The 26,823-nt window shown below is 43.8% G+C and overlaps 2 protein-coding genes across 2 annotated transcripts; one reads left to right on the top strand and one right to left on the bottom strand.

Moving 5' to 3' along the window:
• Positions 1–623: 623 nt before the first annotated feature.
• Positions 624–10,363, bottom strand: LOC139290141 (histone-lysine N-methyltransferase ASH1L-like). The gene is made up of 13 exons (XM_070911834.1): positions 10,351–10,363; positions 6,878–9,943; positions 5,023–5,371; positions 4,668–4,841; positions 4,483–4,577; positions 4,322–4,395; positions 4,147–4,192; positions 4,007–4,047; positions 3,834–3,904; positions 3,540–3,728; positions 2,967–3,058; positions 2,692–2,834; positions 624–2,608 (listed from the first exon to the last, which is right to left on the bottom strand). Exons 1-10 carry the CDS (start codon positions 10,361–10,363, stop codon positions 3,545–3,547), a joined length of 4,113 nt encoding a protein of 1,370 aa, XP_070767935.1. The 3' UTR covers positions 624–2,608; positions 2,692–2,834; positions 2,967–3,058; positions 3,540–3,544.
• A 7,882-nt stretch (positions 10,364–18,245) lies between these two features.
• Positions 18,246–26,212, top strand: dap3 (death associated protein 3). The gene is made up of 13 exons (XM_070912418.1): positions 18,246–18,369; positions 18,585–18,626; positions 19,631–19,744; positions 19,911–20,012; positions 20,145–20,253; positions 20,363–20,455; positions 20,572–20,702; positions 23,125–23,205; positions 24,386–24,550; positions 24,662–24,721; positions 24,818–24,907; positions 25,786–25,903; positions 26,000–26,212. The coding sequence occupies exons 2-13, from the start codon at positions 18,588–18,590 to the stop codon at positions 26,083–26,085; spliced, it is 1,188 nt and encodes a 395-aa protein (XP_070768519.1). The 5' UTR covers positions 18,246–18,369; positions 18,585–18,587; the 3' UTR covers positions 26,086–26,212.
• Positions 26,213–26,823: the final 611 nt, after the last annotated feature.

The raw sequence follows: 26,823 nt of genomic DNA, 5'->3' as shown, positions 1-26,823 counted from the left end.
TCCTGCATGTGCTTGTTTGTAAATACACCAAATAAAATGATCAGTATAAACCAAACCTGTGCAGCTGTTTGAGTCATATTTTTCCACTTACGTTCATGTAAAAAGCCTCATTAACCAGAGTTTATATGTTAAGACATCACGGCCAAAATACATACTCTCAGAAAATGTTCAACATAAATTACACGTTCTGTATTTGCTGCCATCTGAAATGTGACAGGAAACTACCTACATGTGTCAGATTGCAAAGGAAGTGAAGACTCATGATTGAGACTTTTAATACTGAACTACGCACTGCATCCCCTCTTAAGTTCATGGGGAATACTTCCCTTACTTCTTTGCTCAGATCCCAGGATGCCCTCGGATGTTGTGAAGGGCACAAAGAGGAGAATAAATCTCCCGAGTGAGCTGCAACCCTCCCCCATCTTGTAACCGTGTTCCTTTGATAACGTCCTCCATTGTGGGTCATTATGGAGGACAACACGGTGTGAGATATACAATCTAACACCACTAGATAGCACTGTTAGCTCAAGCTGATTAAAATCACTGCAGTAACCTCCCCAAAACACACACACACACAAAGCACAAAGAAGGCCTCATAACTGATACACCAAGAGTCTGCAGGGTTTAGTACTAGTAGACATAAAATGCTTTTATTATTATGGTTATAGAGGCAAAAAGTCTGAGCTGACATTCTATGGCATTGAGTTACAACTGTTTTTGATGTTTTGTTTTTCAGATGCACATTATCAGAGGCAACAGGCAAAGGTTACATGTCATGCAAACTAGATAAATAACTCTTTATGTGTACCTTTGCTATAAAGTTAATCATCCACTGGCAATAATGTAGTGCTCTTAGTTAAAAAAAGGAAAGAGGAAAAATATACATACAGTATGTAAACAGTCAAAGAAATTGCACTTTCTTGGCTTGCTATTACAAACCACACTACTGAAAGAGAGCAGAAATTTAACACTGGAAAAACTAATTCACTGTCACTGATTGTCTGACCAATAATAAAAAAAAATACTGCGTACGCTCAGCTAAAAAAAAGAGACAAATTATGTAATTCTACAAAAAAAATCATATACAATCATAGTCAATTTTAAGGAGAAATGACTGATATATTGGTCAGCTGTATAATCTGTTAAAAACATGTTAGTAAAATGAAAGATTGAATATTGAGTTTTATGTATAATCCCGATAGTATTGTCATGTATAATACTCATTTTACACGCTACTGCTGATAGAAGGAAAACAGGTCTCTCTCTATGTACATTCACATGAAACTAAACGGTTACTTCCACTAAGTGGGTTAGCCCAATGCTCCTAAAATGAGAACAATCTACTATGCAACTGTACAGAAAAAAATGACCTCCAATCCTCAAATATTCACAACTTAAAAAAACAAACAAAAAACATAACAACGGAAGTCCTTATATAGTCCTTATCAGAGGAGATATTGCTTTTAAAGACTGCATGAGCTCGCTTAGGTACGTACACAAGACAACATGGCACTTCTACAGAGCATTTGGGGCAAATCAATTGTAGTTTCCATTCCCTTTCCTCTCTCCTTTCTCCCCCTAGGACATTCTGATTGTCAATGCTCTGGAGCAAAGAGCGAAACATTCTCAAAGGCAGTCTGAAGTAAACAAAACACTTTTTTACCCTTCTCCCTCCCTTCCCCAGGAAGCAATACTGAAAATAGTCAACAATAAACATTCCTATCATGAATATATCTTGTCCATTTCTTTAGCAGACAGTGTTCAAGCTGTCTTTTTTTTTCAAAAATAACTTCTTTCTTAAAACCTCATTAGAAATTCTCTTGCAGCGATGCCAAAATTCCTATCACTAAGCCCACCCCCTCCCCTGCCTATTCACTGGTACATAGCAGACACTGTCTTGGTAAAGTGAAGAAAACCCCCTAACACTGTCTCAACAGCTTTTAACTGGTTCACTTCTCCTCATGTCATTTCCCAAAGGTGCACTGTGACTTTGAAAGCTTAACAATTAAATGAGGGTTCAATTTTGACCTACTTAGGACCCAGGCTACATTTTTGTTCCCCCGGGCAGCTTGTGAGCTTCTCGTCTCTTGGAAACTTCCAAGCCGAAATGCTGAGTACCATATATGTCCACTTTCAGTCTCCGATGCAATGTCTGCCTTTCCCAGTTTGCTTAAGGTGCCGAAGTAAGAGCAATCAAAGTGTATGTGTGTGTATTATGTGTATAGTGTGTCCACTCGGCATACATACAGTCTTTAGTGTGCTTGTTCATCCAGCACTAGTGCAAATTCATTTCAGCTGGTCTGTGTCTTTCTTTTCATCCGGGACAGTATATCTCTGTTTCTCTCATCCCTCGCCGCTTGGACAAAAGATGTGTTGCCATGGTTTCATCCTTGGTGTGATGCCCTTCAGAGCGCTAGGTTCACCACACTCATCTGTCAGTGTGTGAGATGTCTTTCTTGCATTTGCAGCCGCTATAATTCTCCAGCTCTCTTCTCCTTTTCTCCCTTGTTCTCTGTGGCACTGCTACTGTTAATAGCAGTGTTATGACATCAGTTCCTGTCCATCTGTCCAGTGGTGGGCCTGGTCCCTTTTCTCAGAGTGGTCCCACCTACGTAAAGGCAAGATACTATCAACAAAACAATGCATATACTCCATAGTCCCTCTTGTTTCTGTATCTGATGCTCGACTTACCTCTCTCTGTTAGCTTATGAATGCTGCAGGGTCAAAAGTAAATCATTCAGCCGTTTCCTCCTCTGTTCTCTGCTGCACACCTCTTCTTCCCCTCGTTTTTCTTCCTCTCCCTCCTCCTCTTGTCTGTTCTGGGTTTTGATGGGCTGTGGTGAACATGTATGCACAACTAATTGCAAAAGCAGATTTTTATCCTTGTGGAAATTTGCATTCTTAAAAGAAAAGATCTCTTCTTTTTCTTTTTTTTTATGTGAGTAGTGCAGCATTTGTTCACTCACACAGGGGCTGGCAGTGAGTGAGCTGGAGGTGTCCTGACTCTGATAGTGGGGGTCACTGCTGATAACCGTCACCTCCACCCCCACTGGCTGATCTGAGGGTCAGAGGTCAAACAGTTTTCTTTATGTTAGTAAAGGCGTTGCAGGAGGGAATGAAAACAGCACATTACGTTATTTTACAGATGTGTGTGTCCTTATTTCCCCTTGATTCCTATCTGCAATCAGTCAGGGAGTCTTTGATGGAAACTGTGTGGTTTCACTGCTAATGGGGAAAGTCGATGCCTGCTGGGTTCTTGGACACCAGCGGTGGATGACAGAAATGGGGAAACATCCCTGCAGGCTGAAATTCTGTGGTTGGAAAACCACTTCGTTTGTGCTGCTGAGTATGATATGGAGAGACAAGCCAAACATGAGCACACACACACTCATACATGCACACACAAAGGAAAAGACACAACACAGGACACCAGAAGAAATCTATACAGATGTACAAAAAAAATGAAAAATGTATAGAGTTCAACCACATACACGTATGCATACACAAACACCTACAGAAACAAAAACTAACACACACACTTGCTTCATGGACCTGACTTGATGTGGCTGTCGTCCCCATTGGCTCCATCACAGGACAGAAGTTGTGAGTCCCTCTCCTCTCCCTCTGCATCTCTCTCCCTCTCCCTCTCTATCCTCAGCCGGATCTGTCTGTCTCTCACGAGCTCCCAGTTCCTCACAAGGAACACGTGGTGTTTCACCGCAAAGCTCCTGGCCCGGGCACACAGGGAAGAACATTAGCCATCCACGCTGACGTTAGTTCAGTAAAATCAAGTAGTCTATCTTCAAATGTGAATCGCTGTGTTCTTTCCGTACCTCTCACTGCTGGTCAAAGGCTCCATGTCGAGGTGAGGAAACAGGCTGGTAATATCACTAGAGCTCTCCTCCTGTAAAATAAAAATAAAATGGAGGGACGCATGTAAGTTTTAACAGTTATTAAAGCTGTGTCCTTCTCTGGAAAGAAACAACCTCAAGCCACAAGAACTCACCGCCGTCTGGTGAGAGGATACAGTCCTCTCCTTCAGTCGGCCTGAGTGAAACAGAGATACAGAGTAAGACACTGCATGAGAGTATTGATCTGATCCATCAACTAAACCTGAAGATTACACATCCAACAGTGGCAACTCACAGTAACGCCGCTTCCTCTTCAGGGGGACAGCAGGCTGCCTGTGAAGCTGTAACAACACAACATGATGATTACATATACATTCATAACACTTCACAAATGTGACACTATTCTATCACCAAAGATGCTTCAGCTTCTAACTTCCTGATTCTGTGTTATGGGGCTCTACTGTTCGTACCTGATCGTGCTGCCACAGCCACATAACATCATAAGGTAACTGGAAATGAATCCGCTTCAGCCTAAGGTACTTCCCTGGAGGGCACAAAGGGAGTTTGGATGAACTATCACAATCGCTACAACAGCAACTACAGCAGTGTTTGCATTTTCTTATATACTCACCAACATGTATGGGAGCAGGTAAAAGGCTATATTCACGCTCCTCTGGTGTGTATTCCATACTCTCTCTGCACAACTGCTGGGCTTGGGCGGGGGGACTAGGAAAGAGACACATTAAATATATAAACAAAAAACCTGATAACAAAAACAAAGTTATAATTGTTTGTGTCTGAATCAAGTCAACTCACTCTGTAGTTTTGTAATCATCAGAGTAAAGACCTGCCCTCAGAAACTTCTTCCTGGGAGGACCACCTGCTCTCTCCTCTCTTTGGATGGTTACTGGTTGGGATGGAGCCTGGTCGACATCTGATTGGCTAAAACATTCAGGGGGGTTGTCACACTCGGGTTTATCCTCAGTGACACTAAAAGGAAAGCATGAAGAGAGAGATAGAACGATAGAGAGGAAAAAGAGAAAGAGAGAAAAGGCACTGGTTTAGCACACAGTGCTGAAAACGATGGGTTAATATAGCAGTAGTGAGTGGTTGTATTTAATTTTCAAGTCAACCAGCTCAGGTACTTTATGATACAGTTGTGAGTGTTTACCTCTGATGACAAGGAGAGTCACCATGTTTTCTCTTCCGTCCTCTTTTCCTCCTGGCCTGCAGCTCCAACTCTGTCACCTGCTGCACTGTATCGCCTCCTCGATCTCTCTCTGGCCCTCTCTCTTCTTTTCTCCCTCCCACTTCTCTCCCATCTCTGTTGTGGCTGTATCCTGGCAAGAGGTCAGGCGATGACACGGACGGAGCTGCAGATGAGTGCATGGGGGAGGATACAGTGGAAGGCAGTGGGTGCTTTCGGGGCCGTCCTGGCCTTCTTTTGTTTTTCCCTGCCACACTGTCTGGCGTTGGCACACTGTTCTGCTGCCCCCGGCTTCTTGAGTCACCTTGTAAACCTGCAGTCATTGAAACAGAAAGAGGGAGTGTGTGTGTGTGTGGGGGGGGGGGGGGGGGTTGAGGCAGAAGGAGGCAGGAGGGAAGGGTGGGGTGTAAGTGGCGGAGAGGAAATGAGACAGATGTGGATCAGTGATTGAGCCAGCAGGAGGTGTGAGGTGAGGCCAGTCTAGGCTGAGTCATGCGGATGGGCCACAGATTAGGTGAGTCACAACATTTCCTCTGACCAGATCACTTCTGGGAAATGCATTAAGAAGTGATTTATGTACACACACACACAGCAAAAAACCACAAGAATGGACACAAACACTTTTTAATATGAGCATGCACACGTATGCACTCTTGCACACAGTTTTTGCACATTCAGTTAATGTGGAACACAACCTCAAAAGGCTGAGCAGACAGAGAGAAAAAAAGAGTGTGAGTGTGCCCATGCTAGCGTGCTGTACTGCAAAACGCATGTGTGTTTAGTTAGATGATGAACTGATGTCAAATGTATTCCACCTCTTTGAAAAAAACAACATTTTCCCCTCACAATCTCTCTTTGCACCGATTCTGACCTCAGTGCTATTCCTTCATCAATCACTCCTGAGGTCATCTATCTTTTTGTTCCATTTTCCACAGTCCCTGACAAGACTGACCACTCTTTCCTTATTGGATTTTTCCAAGTCAAATAGGCCCTGTTGGCCAGCAGTGAGGGATAGGCCAGGCTTTAAATAGCCAATCTGGTGGTTAACTAATGACTGTGTTCACTGGGTAGCCCCGGGCTGCAACAGCGTGCGGTTCGCTGCAGACCAGGGAGATTTCAAAGATTTTCTGGAAGACTCCCATCAAGATGCTGCCCTCCTGCTATAACACTTTTTAAAAATTCCAACAGAGAGTGGTTGCTGAGTTGTTGCGTCTGTGTGTGTGTGTGTGTGTTCGTGCATGTGTGTTAGGCACATCCCCTGCACAGCAGAGGGAGTCTGAAATTGGCTATAAAAAGAACGGAGTCTGATTTCCTCTCAAACACCCTCCAGGCTTTGATGTGTGGCTCAACAACACCTGAGAAAAAGCACTGCTGTCACTACACTGGGCAAACTATTGGTGCCACAATCTCATCTCCACATTGTGCAAATATAAAAAATTGTCATATTGTGCGAGTAAAAAGAGCCTCTTGGTATAAAACCTATTCACTCAGCTGGCTGTCATGATTTAGGTGCTATTGATGTATTTCGATGATAAGCACAATTGATAATAGATTTCCCATATTATCTAAATTACTGTTCGTGTTGTATGTATTCATATTTTCTGCCAATAAAATATTAACAGAATGCAACTCACAACACAAGATGTAATGTTAACAATGGAGATTTGTATAGCATTTATCAGCACAGACAGTTTCCAGCCAGAGAAATACTAACATTGCAGTAGGTCAAAGTATCTGCACCAACTTTAGCACTAATGCTAACATAAATTCATACATGTCATTCACACATCTATTGAACAAGCCAGTCATGCATCCTCACCTGCTTCTCTCCTCTCTGTCCATGCTGGCTCATCTCTCCTCCATGATCTGTCTCCACTTCCTGGATTCCTACCAGCCAATCCGCTCCTCAGACCCCTCCCCCCAGTTGCCATGGCAGCGGATGTGAACAGGTTGGTGTGTGTTGGGGATGGAGACGTCCTGTACAGGTGTGACTCTTGAATGTCCTCACCGTCCTCATCCTCTCCGTCCGATGCGATCAGCCTGCCTGTATGTTGCTCCCCAGTGAAGCCTCTCCAGCTGGGGTTGGAGTTTCCAAATCCTGTCCCTCCCAGGCCCCCGAATTTCGTCCAGCTCTGGCCCAGGCCGCCCCATCCTCCTCCAAATGAAGATAGGTGAGAGGAACCCAGCCCCAGTGAGGTGAGAGATGTGTGTTTGTACCTCTCTGATGAAGAAGATGATGATGTGGCAGCAGTGCAAGAGGAGAAGGAATCATTTCCATTCTCACATAACCAAGGCGATTCTTTAGACAGCATATTCCCCATTCCTCTTGCCCCTTTCCTTCCTCCTTCTCCTTGCCCCAAAATGAACCCTGACCTTGGCTTTGAACTGGCCAACCCCTCTCTCTCCATTTCATCTTCCTCCTCATCCTCATGTAACTCCTCCTCATCATCCATGTCTCGCTCGCAGTGCCTGTGACGGTGTTTATGCTTGTGTTTGTGTTCACTCCTCCCACAGCCACAGGAAAGGCTGGATGTGAACCCTGAGCTGAGGTGTGGGCCTCCTCCACTGCCTCCTCCCATATCTCCCTCAACCTCTCCTCCTAAAGCTCCCTCCCTCAGCAACCTGCTCCTCCGCCTGTGGAATCTCGCGGGGTTGAGGAGGAAGTGGGCATGATGGGGCTGATGGGAGGCATACTGGTGTGGAGAGGGAAGCGGGTAGGAGCTAGGGAGGTGGTGGTAAAGTGGCGTGGCTGGGGGATAGCTGCTGTAAAAGCCCATATTTTCAATGGTCTCCTGGAACTTTGATGAGCAACCACATTGCCTGCGGTCCGGCTTCCTGTTACAATGCACTGGCTGGCAGGGGTAGAAAGGCTGAGGGGAGAAGGAAGGATTAGTAGAGTAAGACGTGGGGTGAGGCGAGTAGAAGCCATTCAGGTTGATCCTGAAGATGTTGGAACGGAGAGAATGGGAAGAGGAGTGATGGCGCCTTCCTCCAGCAGCATTCCCACTCCCCTCAAAGCCCTGTCCCAGTCCGGTCCTCGCCCAACCTCGACGTCCGATATGCACCTCACTGAACTGACCGATTAGATCTTCTAGTTCAGCCAGAAACTCTGGATCCTGCATGTGCAGTTGCTGGTGCTTCTTCTTGTGTTTATTTTTCTGTCTCTTCAGTGCATTGTGCCCAAGGCAAGAGTAATAGTCTGAATGAGTGCACTTGTTGTGTCCTGGGCAGGGGCACGGGCACAAGCAAGCACAGGAGGAGGAACAGTCGTAATCCCTCCGCCTGTGTCTATGTCTTTCTCTGTGCCGCTCCAAAGTAGTTGAGTTGGTGATGGCATTTGTGTGTCTGGGCATGTGAGAGAGGGGTGAAGAGACAGAAGAGGGACGGTCTACAAGAGAGGAGGGGTGCCTTTGACCCCCCAGAATCACTCCTGACCCCTGACCCAACCTGAGCATGCCTCGAGCTCCCCTCATCTCCCCTCGCTCAGAAACACTATTGTTATCCGTTCCAATCCCACTATCGCTAGGTAGTGTCTCTTCGCTGTGTGATTCACTCCTGGGGGAGGGGGTGGCCTCTTTCAGGTGGCCAGGAGAGCCAGGTGTGTGATGCATCGGAGGGGTGGGACAGGAGAGCTTACATGAAGACTGGTGAAAGGGGAAGTGATGCCTTCCCTGACATGGACAACTCTTCTTCACAAAGGGAGAGAGGGATGAGGAAGAGGGAGGACGGGGGGAGGTACAGGAGGATGATGGAGATGGGTGGGAGAAGGGGTGAGGAAAAAGCAGGGAGGATGTTGGTTCTGTGAGGCTGCCTTCACTATAAGGGCTCTGGGCCCCACTGGAGTGGGTAAGAGATGGGGAGGGAAATGGGTGAGAGGGAGGAGGCTGGGGTTGGTTAGAGAAGAGAGATGTTTCAGAGGGATTGGTAAACAGAGACGACTGAGTGGAGTTCTGGAAGTTGGTTTGGGCTGTTGGAGCTGTTTGGGCTTTAGGCTTGCGTCCTCGCCTCTTCCCCATGTAGATGGTGCCTCTCTTGCTCACATTGATCTGAGGGCCCAGTTTACTCCCAAAAGAGGATGACAGGGCTGAGAGCGTGTGTACTGTTGTAGCCTCTATCGATTTACACATTCTCAGAGAGGTCTCGCCATCTGCTGTCCCGCCTCCCCTTCCCTCCTTTCCCACATACCCAGACAGCATTACCTTGTGAAGTCTCCTCTTCTTTCTTTTCTTCATCTCATTAATCAGCCTCCTGATCTTTAGCTGCCTGTTCCCCTTTTCAGGAGGATGAAAATCTTTACTCCTGTCTGTATCATCAGTGCGATTCAGTGCATCTCCGCTCTGGTCTTCGGGGAGTGGCCGTTTGGGAGGACGGCCACGCTTCTTGGGGCTGGATTTAGACTGAGTGGCACATTGCAGTATTGGACTTGGCTCCAGCACAGGGGCTTTCTGAATTCCGTCACACCCCAGAAGAGGCACCTCAGTTGGGATAGAGTTCGGTGAAAGTCTAGGGGGAGGTTCATCTAAGCTAGAGCTGTGGGATTTAGGGCGGCCCCTTTTTCGGGCAGGGGTTATGGGGTATCTGGAAGCAGGGGGGCTAGGGTCTGATGTGAGGTGACTCTGCTTTGGGGATGGGGGTTTGGTTGCAGAAGAGAGAGGGGATGAGCTGCTGGTTAAGGAGCTAGACAGAGCTGGGTGTGACTCATCAGTCTGTTGAATAGTGGCCTTGGCAGGAAGGGATGTCTTGGGGTTCTGGGAGAAACTTACTAAAGGATTATGTTGGGAATCTGAAGGGGCTTCCTGATTTTCCGCTCTCTGAGCCCGGTGCACCAGCTTGGTCCAGCTGGGCCGCCTGGCTTTACGTTTCTTGAGCGGTCGGCTGTCCTGCTCTTGGGGGGAAGAAGGGGGAGAAACGGGGGCACGGGCAGAAGGAGTGGGCAGAGAGGGAGGAGCAGAAGAAGAGGGGTGGCTTGGAGGCACAGTTGAATGTCTTGAGACGTCTTGTTCTTTTGATTTACTGGTGTCACCTGTTGTTGCTGGCTCAGCTTGTTTAACTGGCTTGCAACTGTCTTCTGTCTTGTCTATCTCCTCTGGTCTGCCTGGATTCACTACTTTACAGGTTTTATCTAGTTTACCACTATCAACAGTTTCACCACATTTTGGATTATTATCCTCTGTTCTTTGCCTGTCTGGGCTAAGCTTATCCCTCTTTTTCTCAGCCTTTCCTCTTTCAATCTTTAGTTCATCCCTCCACATATCATCAGTCTTATGTCTTTCATCCTTTTCTTTCCCATGCCTTGATTTTCCATCTTTTCCTTTCTCCTTTTTCTTCTTCTTGCCTTCCACCTTTCTGCCTTCACTCTTTGCTCTTTCAGCCTCCAATCTATCACGCTTAGATTTTTTGTCTTTCCGTTTCTCTTTCTTTGCTTTCCTCTCTTTCTCTCTCTTTTTCTCTAGTGGGGGCTGTAAAGAGGTGTCCTGATCTTGAGATTGGGCAGAAGAGCAATCCACAGTGGGGGAGGACTGTGGTTTAGGGGTGACTGAGGGAGAGGAAGGAGATTCTGGCCTATTCTTATTGGACAGGCTAAGTTCCTTATGGGAGCTGGTGGAGACTGGAGGTCTTGTCGAGGAGTCCACGGAAGAAACAGATGAGGAACTGCTGTGTTTTCCAACTTTGATTTTCGAAGAGGTGGAAGTGCCAAGGATGTCAGCAGAGCCTTTCCCATTCGATAGTCCCTTCTGCTTTGTTGTCTGTACCAAACCATTATGTTTCTTGGAGGTCTTTCCTTCATTCCTGGTTTCCGAGACTTCGTTGCATGGAGTGGAAGGAGTTGTTGAAGCTTTCTGGTCTGTTGTGGGCGAGCAGGGTTTGTGTCCTGCAGAAACAGGCTGACCATTGACACTAGGAAGCCTCTCTTTCTTTACTCTCTCAGATGACCCATTTGAATTCACCTCTGTCTTATCGGCCAGTTTGATAGGAACCTGGGGAATGAAAACACGGAATCTCTGTCATAGACAACAACGGCTGTGACAACCATTAGTTTGCTGTTGACAACAGTGAAGGACAATGGGGAAGAGACAATAACTGAAATGCTTTTGTTTTTGTCCACCCATTAAAAGAGAGAGTGAGGACAAAATGACTCAATCAGGCAGAGAAAAGAGGGCATACTGAGGAGAAGGAGAGAGTGAGGTGATGGAAACAGGAATGGGGTTGACACAGAAAGGAGAAATACAAAGGCAGAGAAACAGAGAGGAAGGGAGTGGGACAGGGACAGGGGGGAGTGAAAGATAAATGAGAGCAGGTAGAGAAAAGAGGGGATGTAAAAATAGAAGAGAGGGACAGATATAGAGAGCCGGGCAGAGACAGAAAGAGAGAGAGAGAAAGCTGTGCTATTGGTGGCTATAAATTGCCACTAATACAGATGAGAAGGCTTGACATTTCGTACTTGTCCTGTAATTTTGGTATGCTGCAGCTGGAGTGGCGTTTGTGCAGCTAAGGAAATAAGCTTCCCCTTTGGAGATTGTCATAGGGACTGATGGACCAATGTCTGTAATAGCTCCAAGTGGTTGCCGTGCTGTTGTCCTATTTATAGGTCTGTTTATTTAAATGGGCTGCTTAGGTTTCAGTATTGAGACAATAGCTCATTTGACCTTATTACAACTGAGAACAAAGCTTGGTGATTTTGCACCGTATAAGCCCGACTGGTGGTTAACTGCAAAAACCAAAACAGAGCTACAACACATATGTGCCATTAATGATGTATGAATACCTTCAGTCACTGTTAGGTTTTCCCCCCATTTTAAGCCAATTTAAACTAAAAGCAGGTTTATTATTGTCAGATGGCATTAGGGAATCTGTATGCGTGTGAGGCAAATTGCCCTTGTCCTTAACTTACCTGTTTGGCAGACTTGGTCCCTTGGCTGGTTATGGCAGGGACTGAGGCTGGGGAGGAAGCTGTAGTAAATGGAGATGATAACGACAATGGCTGCGATGACGAAGATGATGATGACGATGATAATGATGATGATGCAAGTGGTGGTGAAGCAGCAGATGCAGTTTGTTTGGATGTGGCCTGGACAGCATCCAAGCTTGACTGTTGATCTCTGGCTGCCTCGTCTGGAGTCGAGCTGGTTTTGCTCTGCTGGCCCACTCCTCCTTCTCCATCCCCCCTCAGCTGTCCCCCCCTGCCTTGTCTCTGATAGGTCCTGATGGTGGGCTTGCAGACGTAGCTCTCTAAGATCTTGGGCGGTTTCTTTGTGCGCTTGGCCTGGAGTCCAATCCGGAGTCGTACATTCCCCTCAGGGCAGCTTGTCTCTCTGCCTGAGATCTGAAGCTGTTGCTGCCCTGCGCTCCCACAGCGCCCCTCGATGAGCAACTCCAGCACTGCCCCCTTGTCTCCCTCTCTCTTTTTCCCTGCTCCTCTTTTCTCCTCCTCCTTCTCCCCTACATCTCCATTCTCCCCTTCACCTCTCCTCTTTTTCTCTGCCACTTGGTCCTGTTCAGAGTCTTCAGGTGCAGAGGTGGGGTCCAGAGTGGAGTTTGTGGTTGGAGGGGTTCCCCCCTTCACTCTCTGGTCCATCAGAGAAGTCAGGGGGGAGAAGTAGGATGCTGTGGGGTTCCCAGTATAACACTTTCAAATGGCCCCGGCGGGGTTGGTGAGGTCAAGGACGAAAAACAGAAAAAAGAATGAAGAATATCGTATAACAGTCCAAGTACAGTTGGGCTCCTTCATCCACCAAAGGAAGGTCTTTCTCTTGTCTTTTAGACTTGAACTGAGATGAAGTAAGCTAAAGGCAGAGAGAGAAGTAAAGAAAAGACAGACAGACAGACACAGACAGAAAGATAGAGAGGCCAGTGATTAGTCATTTCAGTGAGCTCAGATGCTGAGTAGCAGCAGTACAGGAATTGAGGGGAAAGTCCCCTTCCTGCAGGCAGCTGTAGAGAGGTGCTAAAGTCTGTGTCCACAGAGATGATCTCATCATACAGAAAACCCAGGAGGCCAATCAACGCCGCCGATTCCCAGAATGTCGGCACTAACTGGAAGAAAGACCTACTCACATTCTTCAAAAACAGCCTCGGCTAGTTTTCTCTCACAATCTGTAAATAACGGCAGCTCTGAAAGACAGCAAACACTCCCTAAACCTCTTCATTTTTACTTATGTTCTCACTTACGTTACTCTGCCTCCTTTCCCCAAAATCAATATATCAATCAATCAGCTCCTGACTAATTCAAACACTTGATCCAGTCTCCTCCCCTCCTCTCCCCACTGTCTTTGCGCCTTCTGTTCTCAGCTACTCCCACAAGTACTTCTCCTCCCACCCTTCCCTCTGCTGTACTTTCTTTTCTCTCTGAAACTCCCCTTTTCATGTTTGGCAGAAAGCTTTTGCATGCATTCTCTATTAGTCCCATCCACTCTCTCTCTCTCTCTCTCTCTCTCTCTCTGTAGACCACACAGTAAAATGGTCAATGTATCCATGTTAATCAGAACCATATTTCCTCCTCCACTTCGTTCTTTTCCTCCTCTCCAACCTAAATCCCTCCATTCACGTTCCGACCATTCCCCTCCTCCCCTTTCAGTAGTGGTAACACAAATCCGTAGGAAAGGGTAAAACTTATTTTTGGAAAGGAGCGCAAATTCCTCCTCCTCCCATTGCTTCCTCTAAGTCAAGTAAGCTTTTCATTGACCCCATTGTAAATTGACTTTTAATGTGACATTACAGCAAGTAACACACCCTAAAATAACATTCTCCTCACCAGAAAAAAACTTTCACTCTCGCTCACGCTGCGTTCAGCCCAATTTTTAACGTATCAAAGGAAAGCAGCATCTTCTGTCATGCTTCCTTCATTATACTCCCTCTCTCATCAAGGGAGACACTCATCCATTTTCTAATAAAACACACCCTGCCAAGCATTCTTGCAGCTCTCTCCTGAGAGCCTCTTATGAAATAGTCCTTCTGTCTCTCAACGCTCTGAACTGCCCCCTTAAACTTACAAGAGCATCTCAGATAATGTTTTCATTTAAGAGCTCAGTGGGCTATCACTCCTGCCTCTTGGTCCCTCCACACCCAAACCCTTTCCTTGAATCATACTGAGCTCAAATCAACATCTGTTCCAGTAACTGCTGTTATGTAACAGTTTTGGAAAGCATTTCCAAGGCCAAACCTCCTTACAATAAAATTAAATGAGCACAGAGATGGACAGTGGTCCTCTTAAATAACTGCAGCCACTTTTGATATGACCTCCACTCCAGAAGCCCAACCCGCATGAGGAAGAGCAAACTGGAGAGGACACAGGCATGAGGAGAAGCTTGAGTCACAGGGGTATCAAGCTTGTTGTGCAAAGTGACTATAAGAAGGGCATAAGAGTGGCAGGTTTTCAAACTTAAAAGGGCAAGCCCATTCAACATCAGTCAAAGTGCATACTAATAGCTTTTTATACTCTCCAGAGCTATACCTCTCAAACATAACTCAAAATTATTCCAACATTAGACGAGAAGCTATTTCCAGTGACAGGATGATGGGTGGACTTGACACTGTAGTCAGTATGGTTCCTCTGCAGCGCTGAGGCGACGATTAAATCATGATAATGGCCCACCGTATTTCCAGCGATCATCACCAACCCATGACGGTGTTATCAATAAATACAACACCATTACCGTCTGCCTGACAACAGCACGAGCACGGCTGCCCAGCTGGAAATTAGGGCTGCTGTGATGGCATCTCAAAATATTGAACCATATAAGCCTCAAACAGTAAGTGCAGCTTTACTCCTCACATACAGGGAAGTTTTCTCACGTGAGTCTCCCTCCTCCTCACACACACTTTCCCCTAGTAAGTGTATTAGAAGTGTGTTGGTCGTACATTGTGTACCCAGGTCGCAGCTGCGTAGGCTGACTGATGTTGCTACTGTAGATACAGTATGGGCAGTGGGGGTGTTACCGCACTGGAGCAACCTATCACTGGTTTACTGAGGACGTCAACAGGGGCTTCCTTCTCCATAATGACTTTGCGCACCTCTGAAAATCACTATCCGCCTGATGCTGTCGCACTTACAAATGATACACACATGCACGTGTTGTTGTTGTCGTCACTCCTATCTCCATAATAAAATATAACCCACCTTTAAGCGCACTAAAACATCCACGGCTGCAAATAGAAACTCAACATGGAAGTGGGGTGCTACGTAGCATCAAAATGTGCTCGCTGGTGGTGTTTGTGATGTGGATTAGTCCCGAGCCACCTTTTTTTTTCTCTTCTATCTGTCCTCTGCCAGCCCTTCTGCTGGTGTCAGCAACATTGAAATAAGAAATATCACCATGCACGGAGAAACATACTCAGCAACAAGGGATAAAATTAGCGCACAGCGGATGCAGAAAATCCCCACTAACCTACTGTGCCGTGAGCTCGCTGATGATGACAGGCCTGCACACATTAATACGGTCTGCCATGAAAATCTGTAATAAGGCTACGTAGGCTACTTACCCGAGAGCGCGTCCCGGAGCCAACTGCGTTTAGGCAGGAGGTTAAGGTGTTGCTGTCCTGCTCTCCCCTTCGCACCAACAGCAATCCAGAGCTTTTGGTGCATTAGATGTTGCTTTGATTACATAACTAAGGCCAGCGGAGGTTAAAACACCTCCTAAAACCGAGTTTCAGTCTCATCGGAGCGCAGAGCCTACTGTGCAACAACATTGGCGCGGGTGTTTTCATAATCATACAGTCGACAGATCTCCGTCGGCGCGTCTCCGCAGCTAGGTGGCGGACTGGTTACACTGGATCTTATTTTTTGCCCACTTCTCTCGGGGAAAGTTACGTCTCTCCCACCAGCAATAATGGCTCAGATTGTGCTCTCGCATGCACACGAGCTGTTAACGTGTCAGGACGACGGGCTGAGGGCTGCAGCGGCAGCGTGTGTGCGGGGTTACAGGCTGACAGCGCGGAGGGGTTGGTGAATGTGCGGGAATGCAATTGCGTGGCCATTTTCATGTGGCCAGAGGAGGAGATAAATCGGCGAATACAGCACAGGATCTCATTGCGGTTCATAATAGGCGATTGGGGAGGGCTATTTAGACGCTTAATAAAATGGCGACGACTTGGCTAAAGTAGGACTGCTGGTAGGATTTTTGGGGAGCAGCTCAAAAGTTGTGTCGCGTAATGTAATATGGGATTCAGCTTTCACTAGTGGGGGAGGAAAGAGAGGCAGGCTGGGCTGAGCACACATTAAAAAGTTAATGTGTGAGAGCTGTTTATCATGTATCAGTTAAACAGACAATATTGATCCAAAAGTACAAGCAGTGTTTTTCCCCACTCATGCCGGAGGAATAACACAAAAGCTATATAACATACAACAAAACATATTTACAATATAGATGCTATTTCTACATTATTATTATTGATTATTTATTAGTTATTATTATTATGTGAGTTTTAAGTTATTGGTTATTACTTTATGTTTATACTAAAACGTTTATTTAATATGGCATTATTATTATTATAGTTTATTTTTTGTTGTTATCTATAGTGTTGTTTTGTACTAATAGCAGTAGTAGAGAGAAACACGATGATTATTGTTGTTTATAGGTATATGCACAAGGCCAGATTAACTCACCCACCACCATGTAAGGACAATATTACCTAAAAATGAAGTTTTTAAAACTACATTTAGGGTCCCCCTACAAGACAACGGCTCAGGATGAGGTAATGATGCAGGACTCCTCATTAGATTTAAGTTAAATTACTACAAACCAAATGACACATATTGAGCTCGGGGCCAGGGCCCTCTGTGACTGGGGCCTTGCCCACTTTGCCTGGTTGGTAATCCAGCCTTGCCTAGACACATGGCTAGGTTAACTCTTTAGGGGGCCGAAGAGGAAAAAATGTTTTGGGGCCCCTATGGCTCACCACAAACCCACACCTCCCCACCTGCTTTGTGTGTGTGCCCCGTCAACTATGAGTTCCCATCGAGTACAGTGTACACAGAGACCCAGAAACCAACCCAGTGCTGGTACTGGACCCTGGTTTTCTGTGTATAAATCAGTTTGAGTTATTTTGGTTAAACACAACTTTATTTAGGAATATGCACCATGGGAGCACAGTATAAACTTCGGGAAGAAGAGGGTCACCACTTTCATGACACAATGCCAAAAAACAAATCTTAAAACACAAAGCCTCTGCACACTAAGGTACAACATAGATATTTCATCAAAAAGTGAAGCTTTTTGGCGTGATGAAATTTTAAAGCCTTTCTTTATCAAGCACAATATATACTAAAATAACTAAGGTCACATTAGGTAATAACGCAGGACCACCTTGATATTATACTTTAATGGTGCATCTTCCTAAACCAGTTTGCAATTAATCAAATTACATACAAACAATTAACATACAGTGAACTCGGGGGAACTTTTCTTTGCTTGGTTGTTAATCCAACCGTGGCTATATATTTCACATACAGTATATTCTTTAAAAGCTGTTTCCTGTAGGCTATATTGTTCCTGTTTCAGGTACATTTTGACAATTTGGTAGTTTGATAAGTAAAAAAAAAAGTGAAAGTGAAAGTTACCATTTCCATAGTTTTTACATAATGCAAGTAATAAAATAAAGAAAAACATTAGGATCATTACAAAAAGCAAATTGAGGCTCAAGCAAATAGAAAAATAAGGAATGAGAGCAAGCATGAACAGTGGAGTGAGTAGTAAGTAGTTTGGAATATGACATATGGAACAATATGAGAATGAGTAACAAAATGAGGCTAAGGTGCAGGTTTGTTTTTCAGCTTGGATTCCTACTTTGTAAAAGGGGCTTGCATCTTTTTTCTTATTGTCCCTAAAGTCACTATAGATCTATTGGTTAACTGAGATTATAAAATTCAAAGTAATGTAATTGCCTAGTTATTGGTTTAAAAGAAAGTGAGCAAAGTCTTTAAGGGCTCCTGTCAAAATTGTCAAAATAGTGCTTTAAAAGAACACTATCCTTCCCCAAACAGTTAACGATGAATGCATTACCTCCACAGTGTGTTTACAGCTGCCATAAGTCTCACTGCATTAATTATTGTTACAGGTGAAATGTGTCAAAGTCTGCTAAACTCCATTTTCCTCAGTTGTTGTCGCCTGGCTCGTGCCACCTCATTGGCTACAGAGAATTGTGATGGCGTTACGTCACTTCCTGCTGTGTTCTGCATGATGGCGGTGTCCATGACAGCTCTGGCACATTGACTTCGCCTGGAGGTGTGCAGTTTATCCTCTCCTTAAACTGCTCCGGGGACATTTGTCAGTTGATGACCTTAACCGAAATCTTCGTCACTTAACATTTAATGAGGTGAGTCGCAGGTAAACAGCTTTCTGCGCTCAAATAGCTCCGCGTTGCTAATGTTGCCTGTAAATTACGTGTCTGCTGGGTACCCAGCTAGCTGTTAGCTAAGTGTTTACGCAAGGTTACAGGACGCTGCTGTGTATTTACACATGACTTGCTTCACCGGCGCTTGCGATCTTTGAAATATAGCTTGTAATTTGTTTTTGTCCTCCATGTGTCAGATCATGGCGCTCCACAGACTGTCCTTCAGACTACGGCAAACGGTAAGATTACTGTTAACAGTAGGTTTAAGTACTATTTGAGAAGCTGCAGATACATAACCTGGACAGAATATGAAGAATAATCCCTCTTAGATTTGTTCACTTGGGTCAGCTGCTCTGTTTGCAAAGCGAGCAGAAAAGACATAATGTAATTGATGTGCAAAACACAGCTCTGTATTGTTTTTGGGGTGTGCATTACAAGGTCTCAAATTTACAGTATGTGTTGATACTACAAAAACAAAAATCTTTTACTGAGGTTCTTTAAATAACTATCCATGGGTAAAGTGGCTTACATAGTTATTTTCAAAGTTTAGTTTACAGCATATCCAAATAAACTAACTTTGTAGTTGCAATTGTATAACTGTAATTTGAAAATTATGTTTTTAAAATTGTCAGACGGAACATTAAGTAAACTGAAATTTAGAACATCAGAGTCATTGAATCAGCTATTTGTAGACTGCATGTGCACACGTACGGTTTTAAGTTGCTCTCAATGTTACACATAGTTCCCAGAACAATTTTCTGGAAGATAGAAACAAGGACAACAAAGCTGAACAAAGATTGGTTAAATATATATATTATTGTAAGAGGTTACTTTACATGCATGAAGTATGGTGGTTATGTGTTATTAAGCACATGTACAATAAAGAGCAACACTGTATGTCACCCTGACTAGGGCACAGCAGTATCTATGTGCTCACTTAAGATTCAGCATCCTTCCTTTGGTTGTAGACGCATTCAGTCCCAGGGGAGGACAGAAAGGGTCACCTATGTGATTTTAGGTTGAAATGCATTTTATATTCTGTTCTACTCTTATCTTTGAGTTAAGCTTTTCCTGAAAATGCCCGCAAGATATCCAAGTCTGATCAAGACTTGTATAATTAACAGTACCATGTGTTCTGTTTGGATTATTTCTCAGTTTTCTTTTGCTTTTGTATGTTTTGTAAATACTGTCTTTATGTATATGACACTTGGATAAAAGTATTAATTCTATTAAACTTTTGCAGGTAACGCATGTAAGGTCCCTTCATACCAGTGGATGTGGGCAGCAGCAGGAGGCTGTGGCTGTAGAGCCAGAACCTGAGCCCTTTTCAGTTTTCAGAACACGGGAGAATGATCCGGTAAGCAAATCTGACTTTACTGGTGCAAATGTTGTCATCATGCTCACAGGCCGAGGGGGGAAACACAGTACAGCTGCTTAGTTGCAGCAGATTTGTGTTTGTCGCAGCAGTTGTCCTTACATTTGTATGATTTTAGCTGGTGATCTCACGGTTTGTCTTGTTCCAGGCATGTCAGTCAGAGGAATTTATCGGACAGTATTACACGCTTCCCTCTGCACACATCCGCACTCTGTTACCTCACGGCCTCCCTTGGCGCTATCAGCAACAGGTATGTGCTATGGTGCTAGGTACGTCTATGACGATACATGCACATTAGTTTAAACATAACTGGCTCATAGATAATATTTTGTGACCGTTTTTTTTTTTTTTGAGATAGTATAATTGTCATGTATGGTTTTAGGTGAAGACGTTTAATGAAGCCTGTGTGATGGTGAGGCAGCCAGCTCTGGAGGTCATCTCTTGCCTGAAGAAAACAGACGACAGCAAACCTGCTTTGCGATATTTATTCTGTATCCTTTAAAACACACGCTCAAACTCCATATACACATACAGATAAACTTACTTTTCTTCTCTTGATGTTTCTGAATAACCCGTCGTTAACCTTATCAAGCCGTTCAGATGGGTTGAAGGGCAGTGGGAAGACAATGTCTCTCTGTCACACGGTCCATTTCTGCTATACACAGGGATGGCTGGTGCTGCATATTCCCGATGGTGAGACAAACACAGACATGGCCGACTACCAGCAAGTACAACAAGTCAAGTCAGGAAGTGTCAGCAGTGACCCTTCTACATCTTGTGTGTTTTTTTGTTTTTTTTTAATTATACAGCTCACCTCTGGGTGAAGAACTGTAAGGAGCTGCTGCCCTCATCCTATAACACCTCTCGCTTTGATCAGCCGCTACAAGCCACTGAATGGTTACGCAACTTCAGAATCACCAATGAGCACTTCCTCTCAAAGGTAATGATTTTCACGCAGTGTGCCTTTAGATGATATTTATATAGGCTGCAATTTTACAATATTAACTCGATGACTCTGAGTACACAGTCAAATTAAAGCTTGTGAAGTATTACACAATTTGTCAGATTATTAACAAGCATTTAGGCATTTATACAGTGCATCCGGAAAGTATTCACGGCGCTTCACTTTTTCCACATTTTGTTATGTTACACCCTTATTCCAAAATGGATTAAATTAATTTTTTTCCTCAAAATTCTACACACAACACCCCATAATGACAATGTGAAAAAAGTTTTTTTTGACATTTTTGCAAATTTATTAAAAATAAAAAACTAAGAAATCACATGTACATAAGTATTCACAGCCTTTGCCATGAAGCTCAAAATTGAGCTCAGGTGCATCCTGTTTCCACTGATCATCCTTGAGATGTTTCTGCAGCTTAATTGGAGTCCACCTGTGGTAAATTCAGTTGATTGGACATGATTTGGAAAGGCACACACCTGTCTATATAAGGTCCCACAGTTGACAGTGCATGTCAGAGCACAAACCAAGCATGAAGTCAAAGGAATTGTCTGTAGACCTCCGAGACAGGATTGTCTCGAGGCACAAATCTGGGGAAGGTTACAGAAAAATTTCTGCTGCTTTGAAGGTCCCAATGAGCACAGTGGCCTCCATCATCCGTAAGTGGAAGAAGTTCGGAACCACCAGGACTCTTCCTAGAGCTGGCCGGCCATCTAAACTGAGTAATCGGGGGAGAAGGGCCTTAGTCAGGGAGGTGACCAAGAACCCGATGGTCACTCTGTCAGAGCTCCAGAGTTCCTCTGTGGAGAGAGGAGAACCTTCCAGAAGGACAACCATCTCTGCAGCAATCCACCAATCAGGCCTGTATGGTAGAGTGGCCAGACGGAAGCCACTCCTTAGTAAAAGGCACATAGCAGCCCGCCTGGAGTTTGCCAAAAGGCACCTGAAGGACTCTCAGACCATGAGAAACAAAATTCTCTGGTCTGATGAGACAAAGATTGAACTCTTTGGTGTGAATGCCAGGCGTCACGTTTGGAGGAAACCAGGCACCGCTCATCACCAGGCCAATACCATCCCTACAGTGAAGCATGGTGGTGGCAGCATCATGCTGTGGGGATGTTTTTCAGCGGCAGGAACTGGGAGACTAGTCAGGATAGAGGGAAAGATGAATGCAGCAAAGTACAGAGACATCCTGGATGAAAACCTGCTCCAGAGCGCTCTTGACCTCAGACTGGGGCGACGGTTTATCTTTCAGCAGGACAACGACCCTAAGCACACAGCCAAGATATCAAAGGAGTGGCTTCAGGACAACTCTGTGAATGTCCTTGAGTGGCCCAGCCAGAGCCCAGACTTGAATCCGATTGAACATCTCTGGAGAGATCTGAAAATGGCTGTGCACCGACGCTTCCCATCCAACCTGATGGAGCTTGAGAGGTGCTGCAAAGAGGAATGGGTGAAACTGCCCAAAGATAGGTGTGCCAAGCTTGTGGCATCATATTCAAAAAGACTTGAGGCTGTAATTGCTGCCAAAGGTGCATCAACAAAGTATTGAGCAAAGGCTGTGAATACTTATGTACATGTGATTTCTCAGGTTTTTTATTTTTAATAAATTTGCAAAAATCTCAAAAACTTTTTTCACGTTGTCATTATGGGGTGTTGTGTGTAGAATTTTGAGGAAAAAAATGAATTTAATCCATTTTGGTATAAGGCTGCAACATAACAAAATGTGGAAAAAGTGAAGCGCTGTGAATACTTTCCGGATGCACTGTATACCTTAAATGAGCCTTGACTGTGTTTTCACAGCGTTTTAGGTCTCACGCTGATACACAGAAATCCATTAAACAGCTTGATGACACCACCTGAATTTACCCACATGTACTGCCGTAAAATGAAGAGTTTGAAGTACGGTGTCTTTGCTTGGCATAGTAGGAATATAACAGCATGATGGGGTTTGTGGTTTATTATTTGAGGGAAACATTTACGTTTTAATGTATTGAGGATTGAGCATCTTAAGTTCTCAGCCAGGCTCTGCTCTTTACTGTCTTATATGGAAAATGTTAAGTGACAACGTTTCTTTTATAAATGATCTAGGAAGTTAACTCAAATTTCCAGTGGACTGTTTACATTGGCTATTTAGAAATAAAGCAAATACAATCTTACAGTTTGTTCAAGATAATCCCCACAAAGCAACTCAGTCTTAATTGTATATTAATATATTGACACACAATAGAGAGCTAACATTATACAGCTTAAAATTTAGGTTTGAAATATTAATGAAAGTGATTTGTGTCATGGGACAAGCTGAAGGATTTTTAGCTTTATGTGAAGAATACATTGGAAACCTGGTGCATGAATTTTAAATGAGGACACGACCACTGAAACTTTGCTGTTTCTCTCCCAGATAAAGACAAAGCAGCGCTATGTGTGGACGAAGAGAGAGTTCACTGAGGAGGGAAGTCCTCTAGGAGAGCTGGTGGATCAGGTGAGTCCCCACACACTGCAAATGAGTGGGCGTCTTGGTTTTTCTGGCTCTGAGTATTTATTTGTGTTCATTGGAGATGTGCTTTGTCTCACCCTCAAAGACATTTTCATCAGTTTGTTGTATTTTCTATCTGTTACCTATTCTTTCCTTCGGCCCTACCGATTTTACCCACAGGGGTCATTAAAGTTTCATCTTTCACCTTGCCTGTGCTTAGTGGTGATCAATAGCCAAGGAACTGAGCATGGTGATGGATCAGCACAATATTTTTGTACCACACACACTGTCAAAGGCGAAAAAAGATCAGTGGATTTGTGTTCAGCCAGTGAATTTTTCACCTCCTCCAATCAGCCATCTTGCTCTGCTGCTGTATCGTTTGCTCTTTGAGACATTAGTGCTGCCCTATTTTGTCTGACTCATCATATAAACTAGTTTTTGGTCACTGCTGGTGTTACTCTGAGCTTGTTGTAGGCTGTAATTAGATCTGATATTAATAGCCAGCCTTCTGACAGCACATAATTAGACTAAAGAAATCAAATTTCAAACCTCCTGCTGAAGCATCTGTATTAAACTGTTAGATGTGTACAGGCTTAAAACTAAAGAAATTGTGCATGAAATGGCTGCTCCAACACCATTTTTGTCCTACAAATGTATGTGTTGTTACTATTTTAAAGTACTCCTCTGATTTAGCGTAATTTGTGGACAGTTAAAAAAAAAAAAAAGGATTAGAATCAAATCTTTTTTTAATTCCATGTATTCTTCTTCCTTGTCAAAACATAGTGCCTACATTACCCACAATGCAACTCCACTGCCAAACAGTTCGGTCAGAGATTCAGGTGTGTCATGCTAGTAGCAGCTAATGTAGCATCGAGCCGTTAGCCTCAAGCAGAGATGAGGAGCGGGTCTGCTTCTTCATAACTTCTTTATAACTCCAAACCCCCAGATTGTTGTAATTTTCAAACTTGTAGTCTTCATCCCCAACCGACGCTGATTCAAGTGACGTCATTTCAGGCAATTTATCAGACTTCACTCTGCTCCCTCTGGATGCCACAAAAGGCTTTATACAACTTATTTCACATATTCAGGAGTACTCTCCAAGGCCTGTAAACAGACTTGGATGTGTGAAATCGGTGGAGTTCCTGTTTTGATTTCCCTTCCTAAGATGGTATTTCTTTTGCCGTAGGGTATATCTCGTGTGAAGAGCAGCAGTGATGTGGTGGGGGCGGTGATGAAGGAGCTGAGGCTGCAAAGCGGGCAGCCGGAGTCAGGCTTCCGCATGGCCGTGGCTGTGGATGGCGTCAACGCGCTGTGGGGAAGATCCACCATCAAGAAGGAAGATAAGAGTGCTGTGAGGAAACACATTCACAATCCTGTCATGCCTCATTCTTGTCTTCATGCTTCTCTTTCAGTTTCCACATATAGGAAGTCTTATGTGTCTCTCTTTCTTGCTGCCCGTCAGGTAGATCCAGAGGAGCTCACTTTGGTTTATAACCTGAGGAAGCTGATGAAGAACGACTGGGTGAGAAGAACACACTAAAGGCGATGACCACTGCTGCATGAGAATACTAAATTTATTATATTTTTCCCCCATTAACATTCGTTCTCTTTGTCTCAGGCTGGAGGCGCCATCATCACCACTCTGTCTCAGACGGGGTCTCTCTACACTCCAAAATCTGCCTACTTGCCTCAAGAGCTGCTGGGAGAGGTCAGAGATCATTTTATTGTTCTGACAGCAGATTTGCCTTTCCTTCTCTTCTAACTTTGGTCATTAGTCAGGAAATTGCAAACCTGACCTTGAGACTGCATCACTCCAATCCTCAGGACTTCAGAATTAAGTAAAGTGATACACAAAGGACATAATGGTTATGTTTTGTTGTTGCTTTGTGGCGAGCATCTCAACTTTTTGTTGTCTGTGAGCAACAAAACAGCCAGTATATCCAGTAGTATTGCCAGTGTACAGATTGATGAGTCCCATCCTTTGTTTTGTGCATATAAGCTTTCCCTCTGTACTAACTGGGCTGTTTAACACACAAGCAAATTGTTCATGATTTTTGTTTTATGCCTAAAGTGTTACAACACGTGGTTGTGTTGTTGCAGAGGGTTGTGATATTATTTATAGTGGTCGTATTTATCAGATGTCTGCATGCCATAAGATCAATTTCCTAATGGACCAATAAATCCATCATTGTCACCTCCATCCTCTTCCAGTTATGCTGGGCAATGATTGAACTGTTAAACTCAAAGTAGGGTCATATAACATTCTCACCAAATAAAAAAATGTTGACGTTATAATTTAATAATATGAATCATATATATATATATATGCATTTAGATTATGTATATATTAATATCTATATTTGTTTGAATACTGTAACAGGTCCTTTGGTGCATTATATACAGATTTGCATGTCTGTATTTTTTGATTCATGTGTCAGAGTTGGTAATTTATTGCGTCAAAATGTTGTTGATGAAGTTTGTGATATTTTTTGGTCTGAACATGCTATTTTAAGGGATGACCAGACTGTATTAAACACATATTTGATGTCCAGTATGTTGACTTCCTGTCTGTGTTTCACTCATCAGAGGGGGTTTGACTGCATGGACCCGTTCGTCCCGGTGTCAGTGCCCAACTACAGCGAGAAGGAGTTTGAGAGCTGTTACCTCTATTATATGGACCGTCACTGGCTGCAGCATCCACAGTGTATGTGATGATACTGTGGATGCTTTGTTTTATAAAAAGACATTTAATGGTGATGCTGTTTTCGTAACTTTAAATTCTTTTTTTTCCCCTCATCAGGTCAAACAGACGAAGGAAAGAAAGAACTCGTCTTTTTGAGCAACCGAAATCCATCAATGTTGGAAAGGATTTGTGCCTTCCTATGAAGTTACATAAAGACTTAAATCGCACACATAAACATCACACACAACAACATCAGTCTCCTAGAAAGACATAAATACAACACAATACAAATGTCAATGTCTATAATGTGTCTCTGTAAATTATGATGCATGCATGTTACTTTGATAATAAAATATTGAATTATGAAAACAGGTAAAAATGATTGTACAAAAGTTAATATCCACTGTAAATATGTTTTTGTCTTTTTTTTCTTAAATGCAACATGCAATCTTTAATTGCAAGTAGTTCACATTTAATAGTATTCAGATGTCAGCCTTGGAAAAAGATCCAGTCACATTAATCACTATAGGAATCTGAAAAGCACTCTTTATGAATGGAATAGTATTATAGGTCACTCAGTTATGACAACATCTTCATGTGCAGTTTAGATGGGAAACTGGGAGGAAAATGGATGTAGAAGTGGGACAATCTTGTCTTCAACCCATATTTGGGAGGTGCTATGTTTTAGTTTGACAAAGCTATAACAATTTGTATAAATAAATAATTGACCAAATATATTCCAAAGCTGTGTTTATCAACGCTGTTCAATTGTGTTAAGGGCTAAAAAAAAAACATGATAAAACTCACCTTGAATGAGATCAGAGCAGTCAAACAGCCGGTCAAAGGTCAAACATCCAGGCTGGACATACTAATTGTTTATGGTGCAGCACCACCTGGCTGCGGTTGTGATTATTGCATGGTTGTTCACGTGACCATTTAAA

The sequence above is a fragment of the Enoplosus armatus genome, chromosome 9, assembly GCF_043641665.1.
Source record: "Enoplosus armatus isolate fEnoArm2 chromosome 9, fEnoArm2.hap1, whole genome shotgun sequence".
NCBI classification, from domain to species: Eukaryota; Metazoa; Chordata; class Actinopteri; order Centrarchiformes; family Enoplosidae; genus Enoplosus; species Enoplosus armatus.
This window is presented reverse-complemented; position numbering and strand designations above follow the sequence as displayed.

Bases quoted from the DNA above. Each gene is read 5' to 3' on its own strand.
- dap3 (XM_070912418.1), top strand. From the start codon at position 18,588: ATGGCGCTCCACAGACTGTCCTTCAGACTACGGCAAACG. The intron at 20,456-20,571 runs GTGAGACAAACA...TTAATTATACAG, and splicing joins GGTGCTGCATATTCCCGATG to CTCACCTCTGGGTGAAGAAC. The intron at 24,551-24,661 runs GTGAGGAAACAC...GCTGCCCGTCAG, and splicing joins AGAAGGAAGATAAGAGTGCT to GTAGATCCAGAGGAGCTCAC.
- LOC139290141 (XM_070911834.1), bottom strand. The intron at 4,396-4,482 runs GTGAGTATATAA...TGTGCCCTCCAG, and splicing joins ACCTGCTCCCATACATGTTG to GGAAGTACCTTAGGCTGAAG. The intron at 3,729-3,833 runs GTACGGAAAGAA...TGCCCGGGCCAG, and splicing joins CCTTTGACCAGCAGTGAGAG to GAGCTTTGCGGTGAAACACC.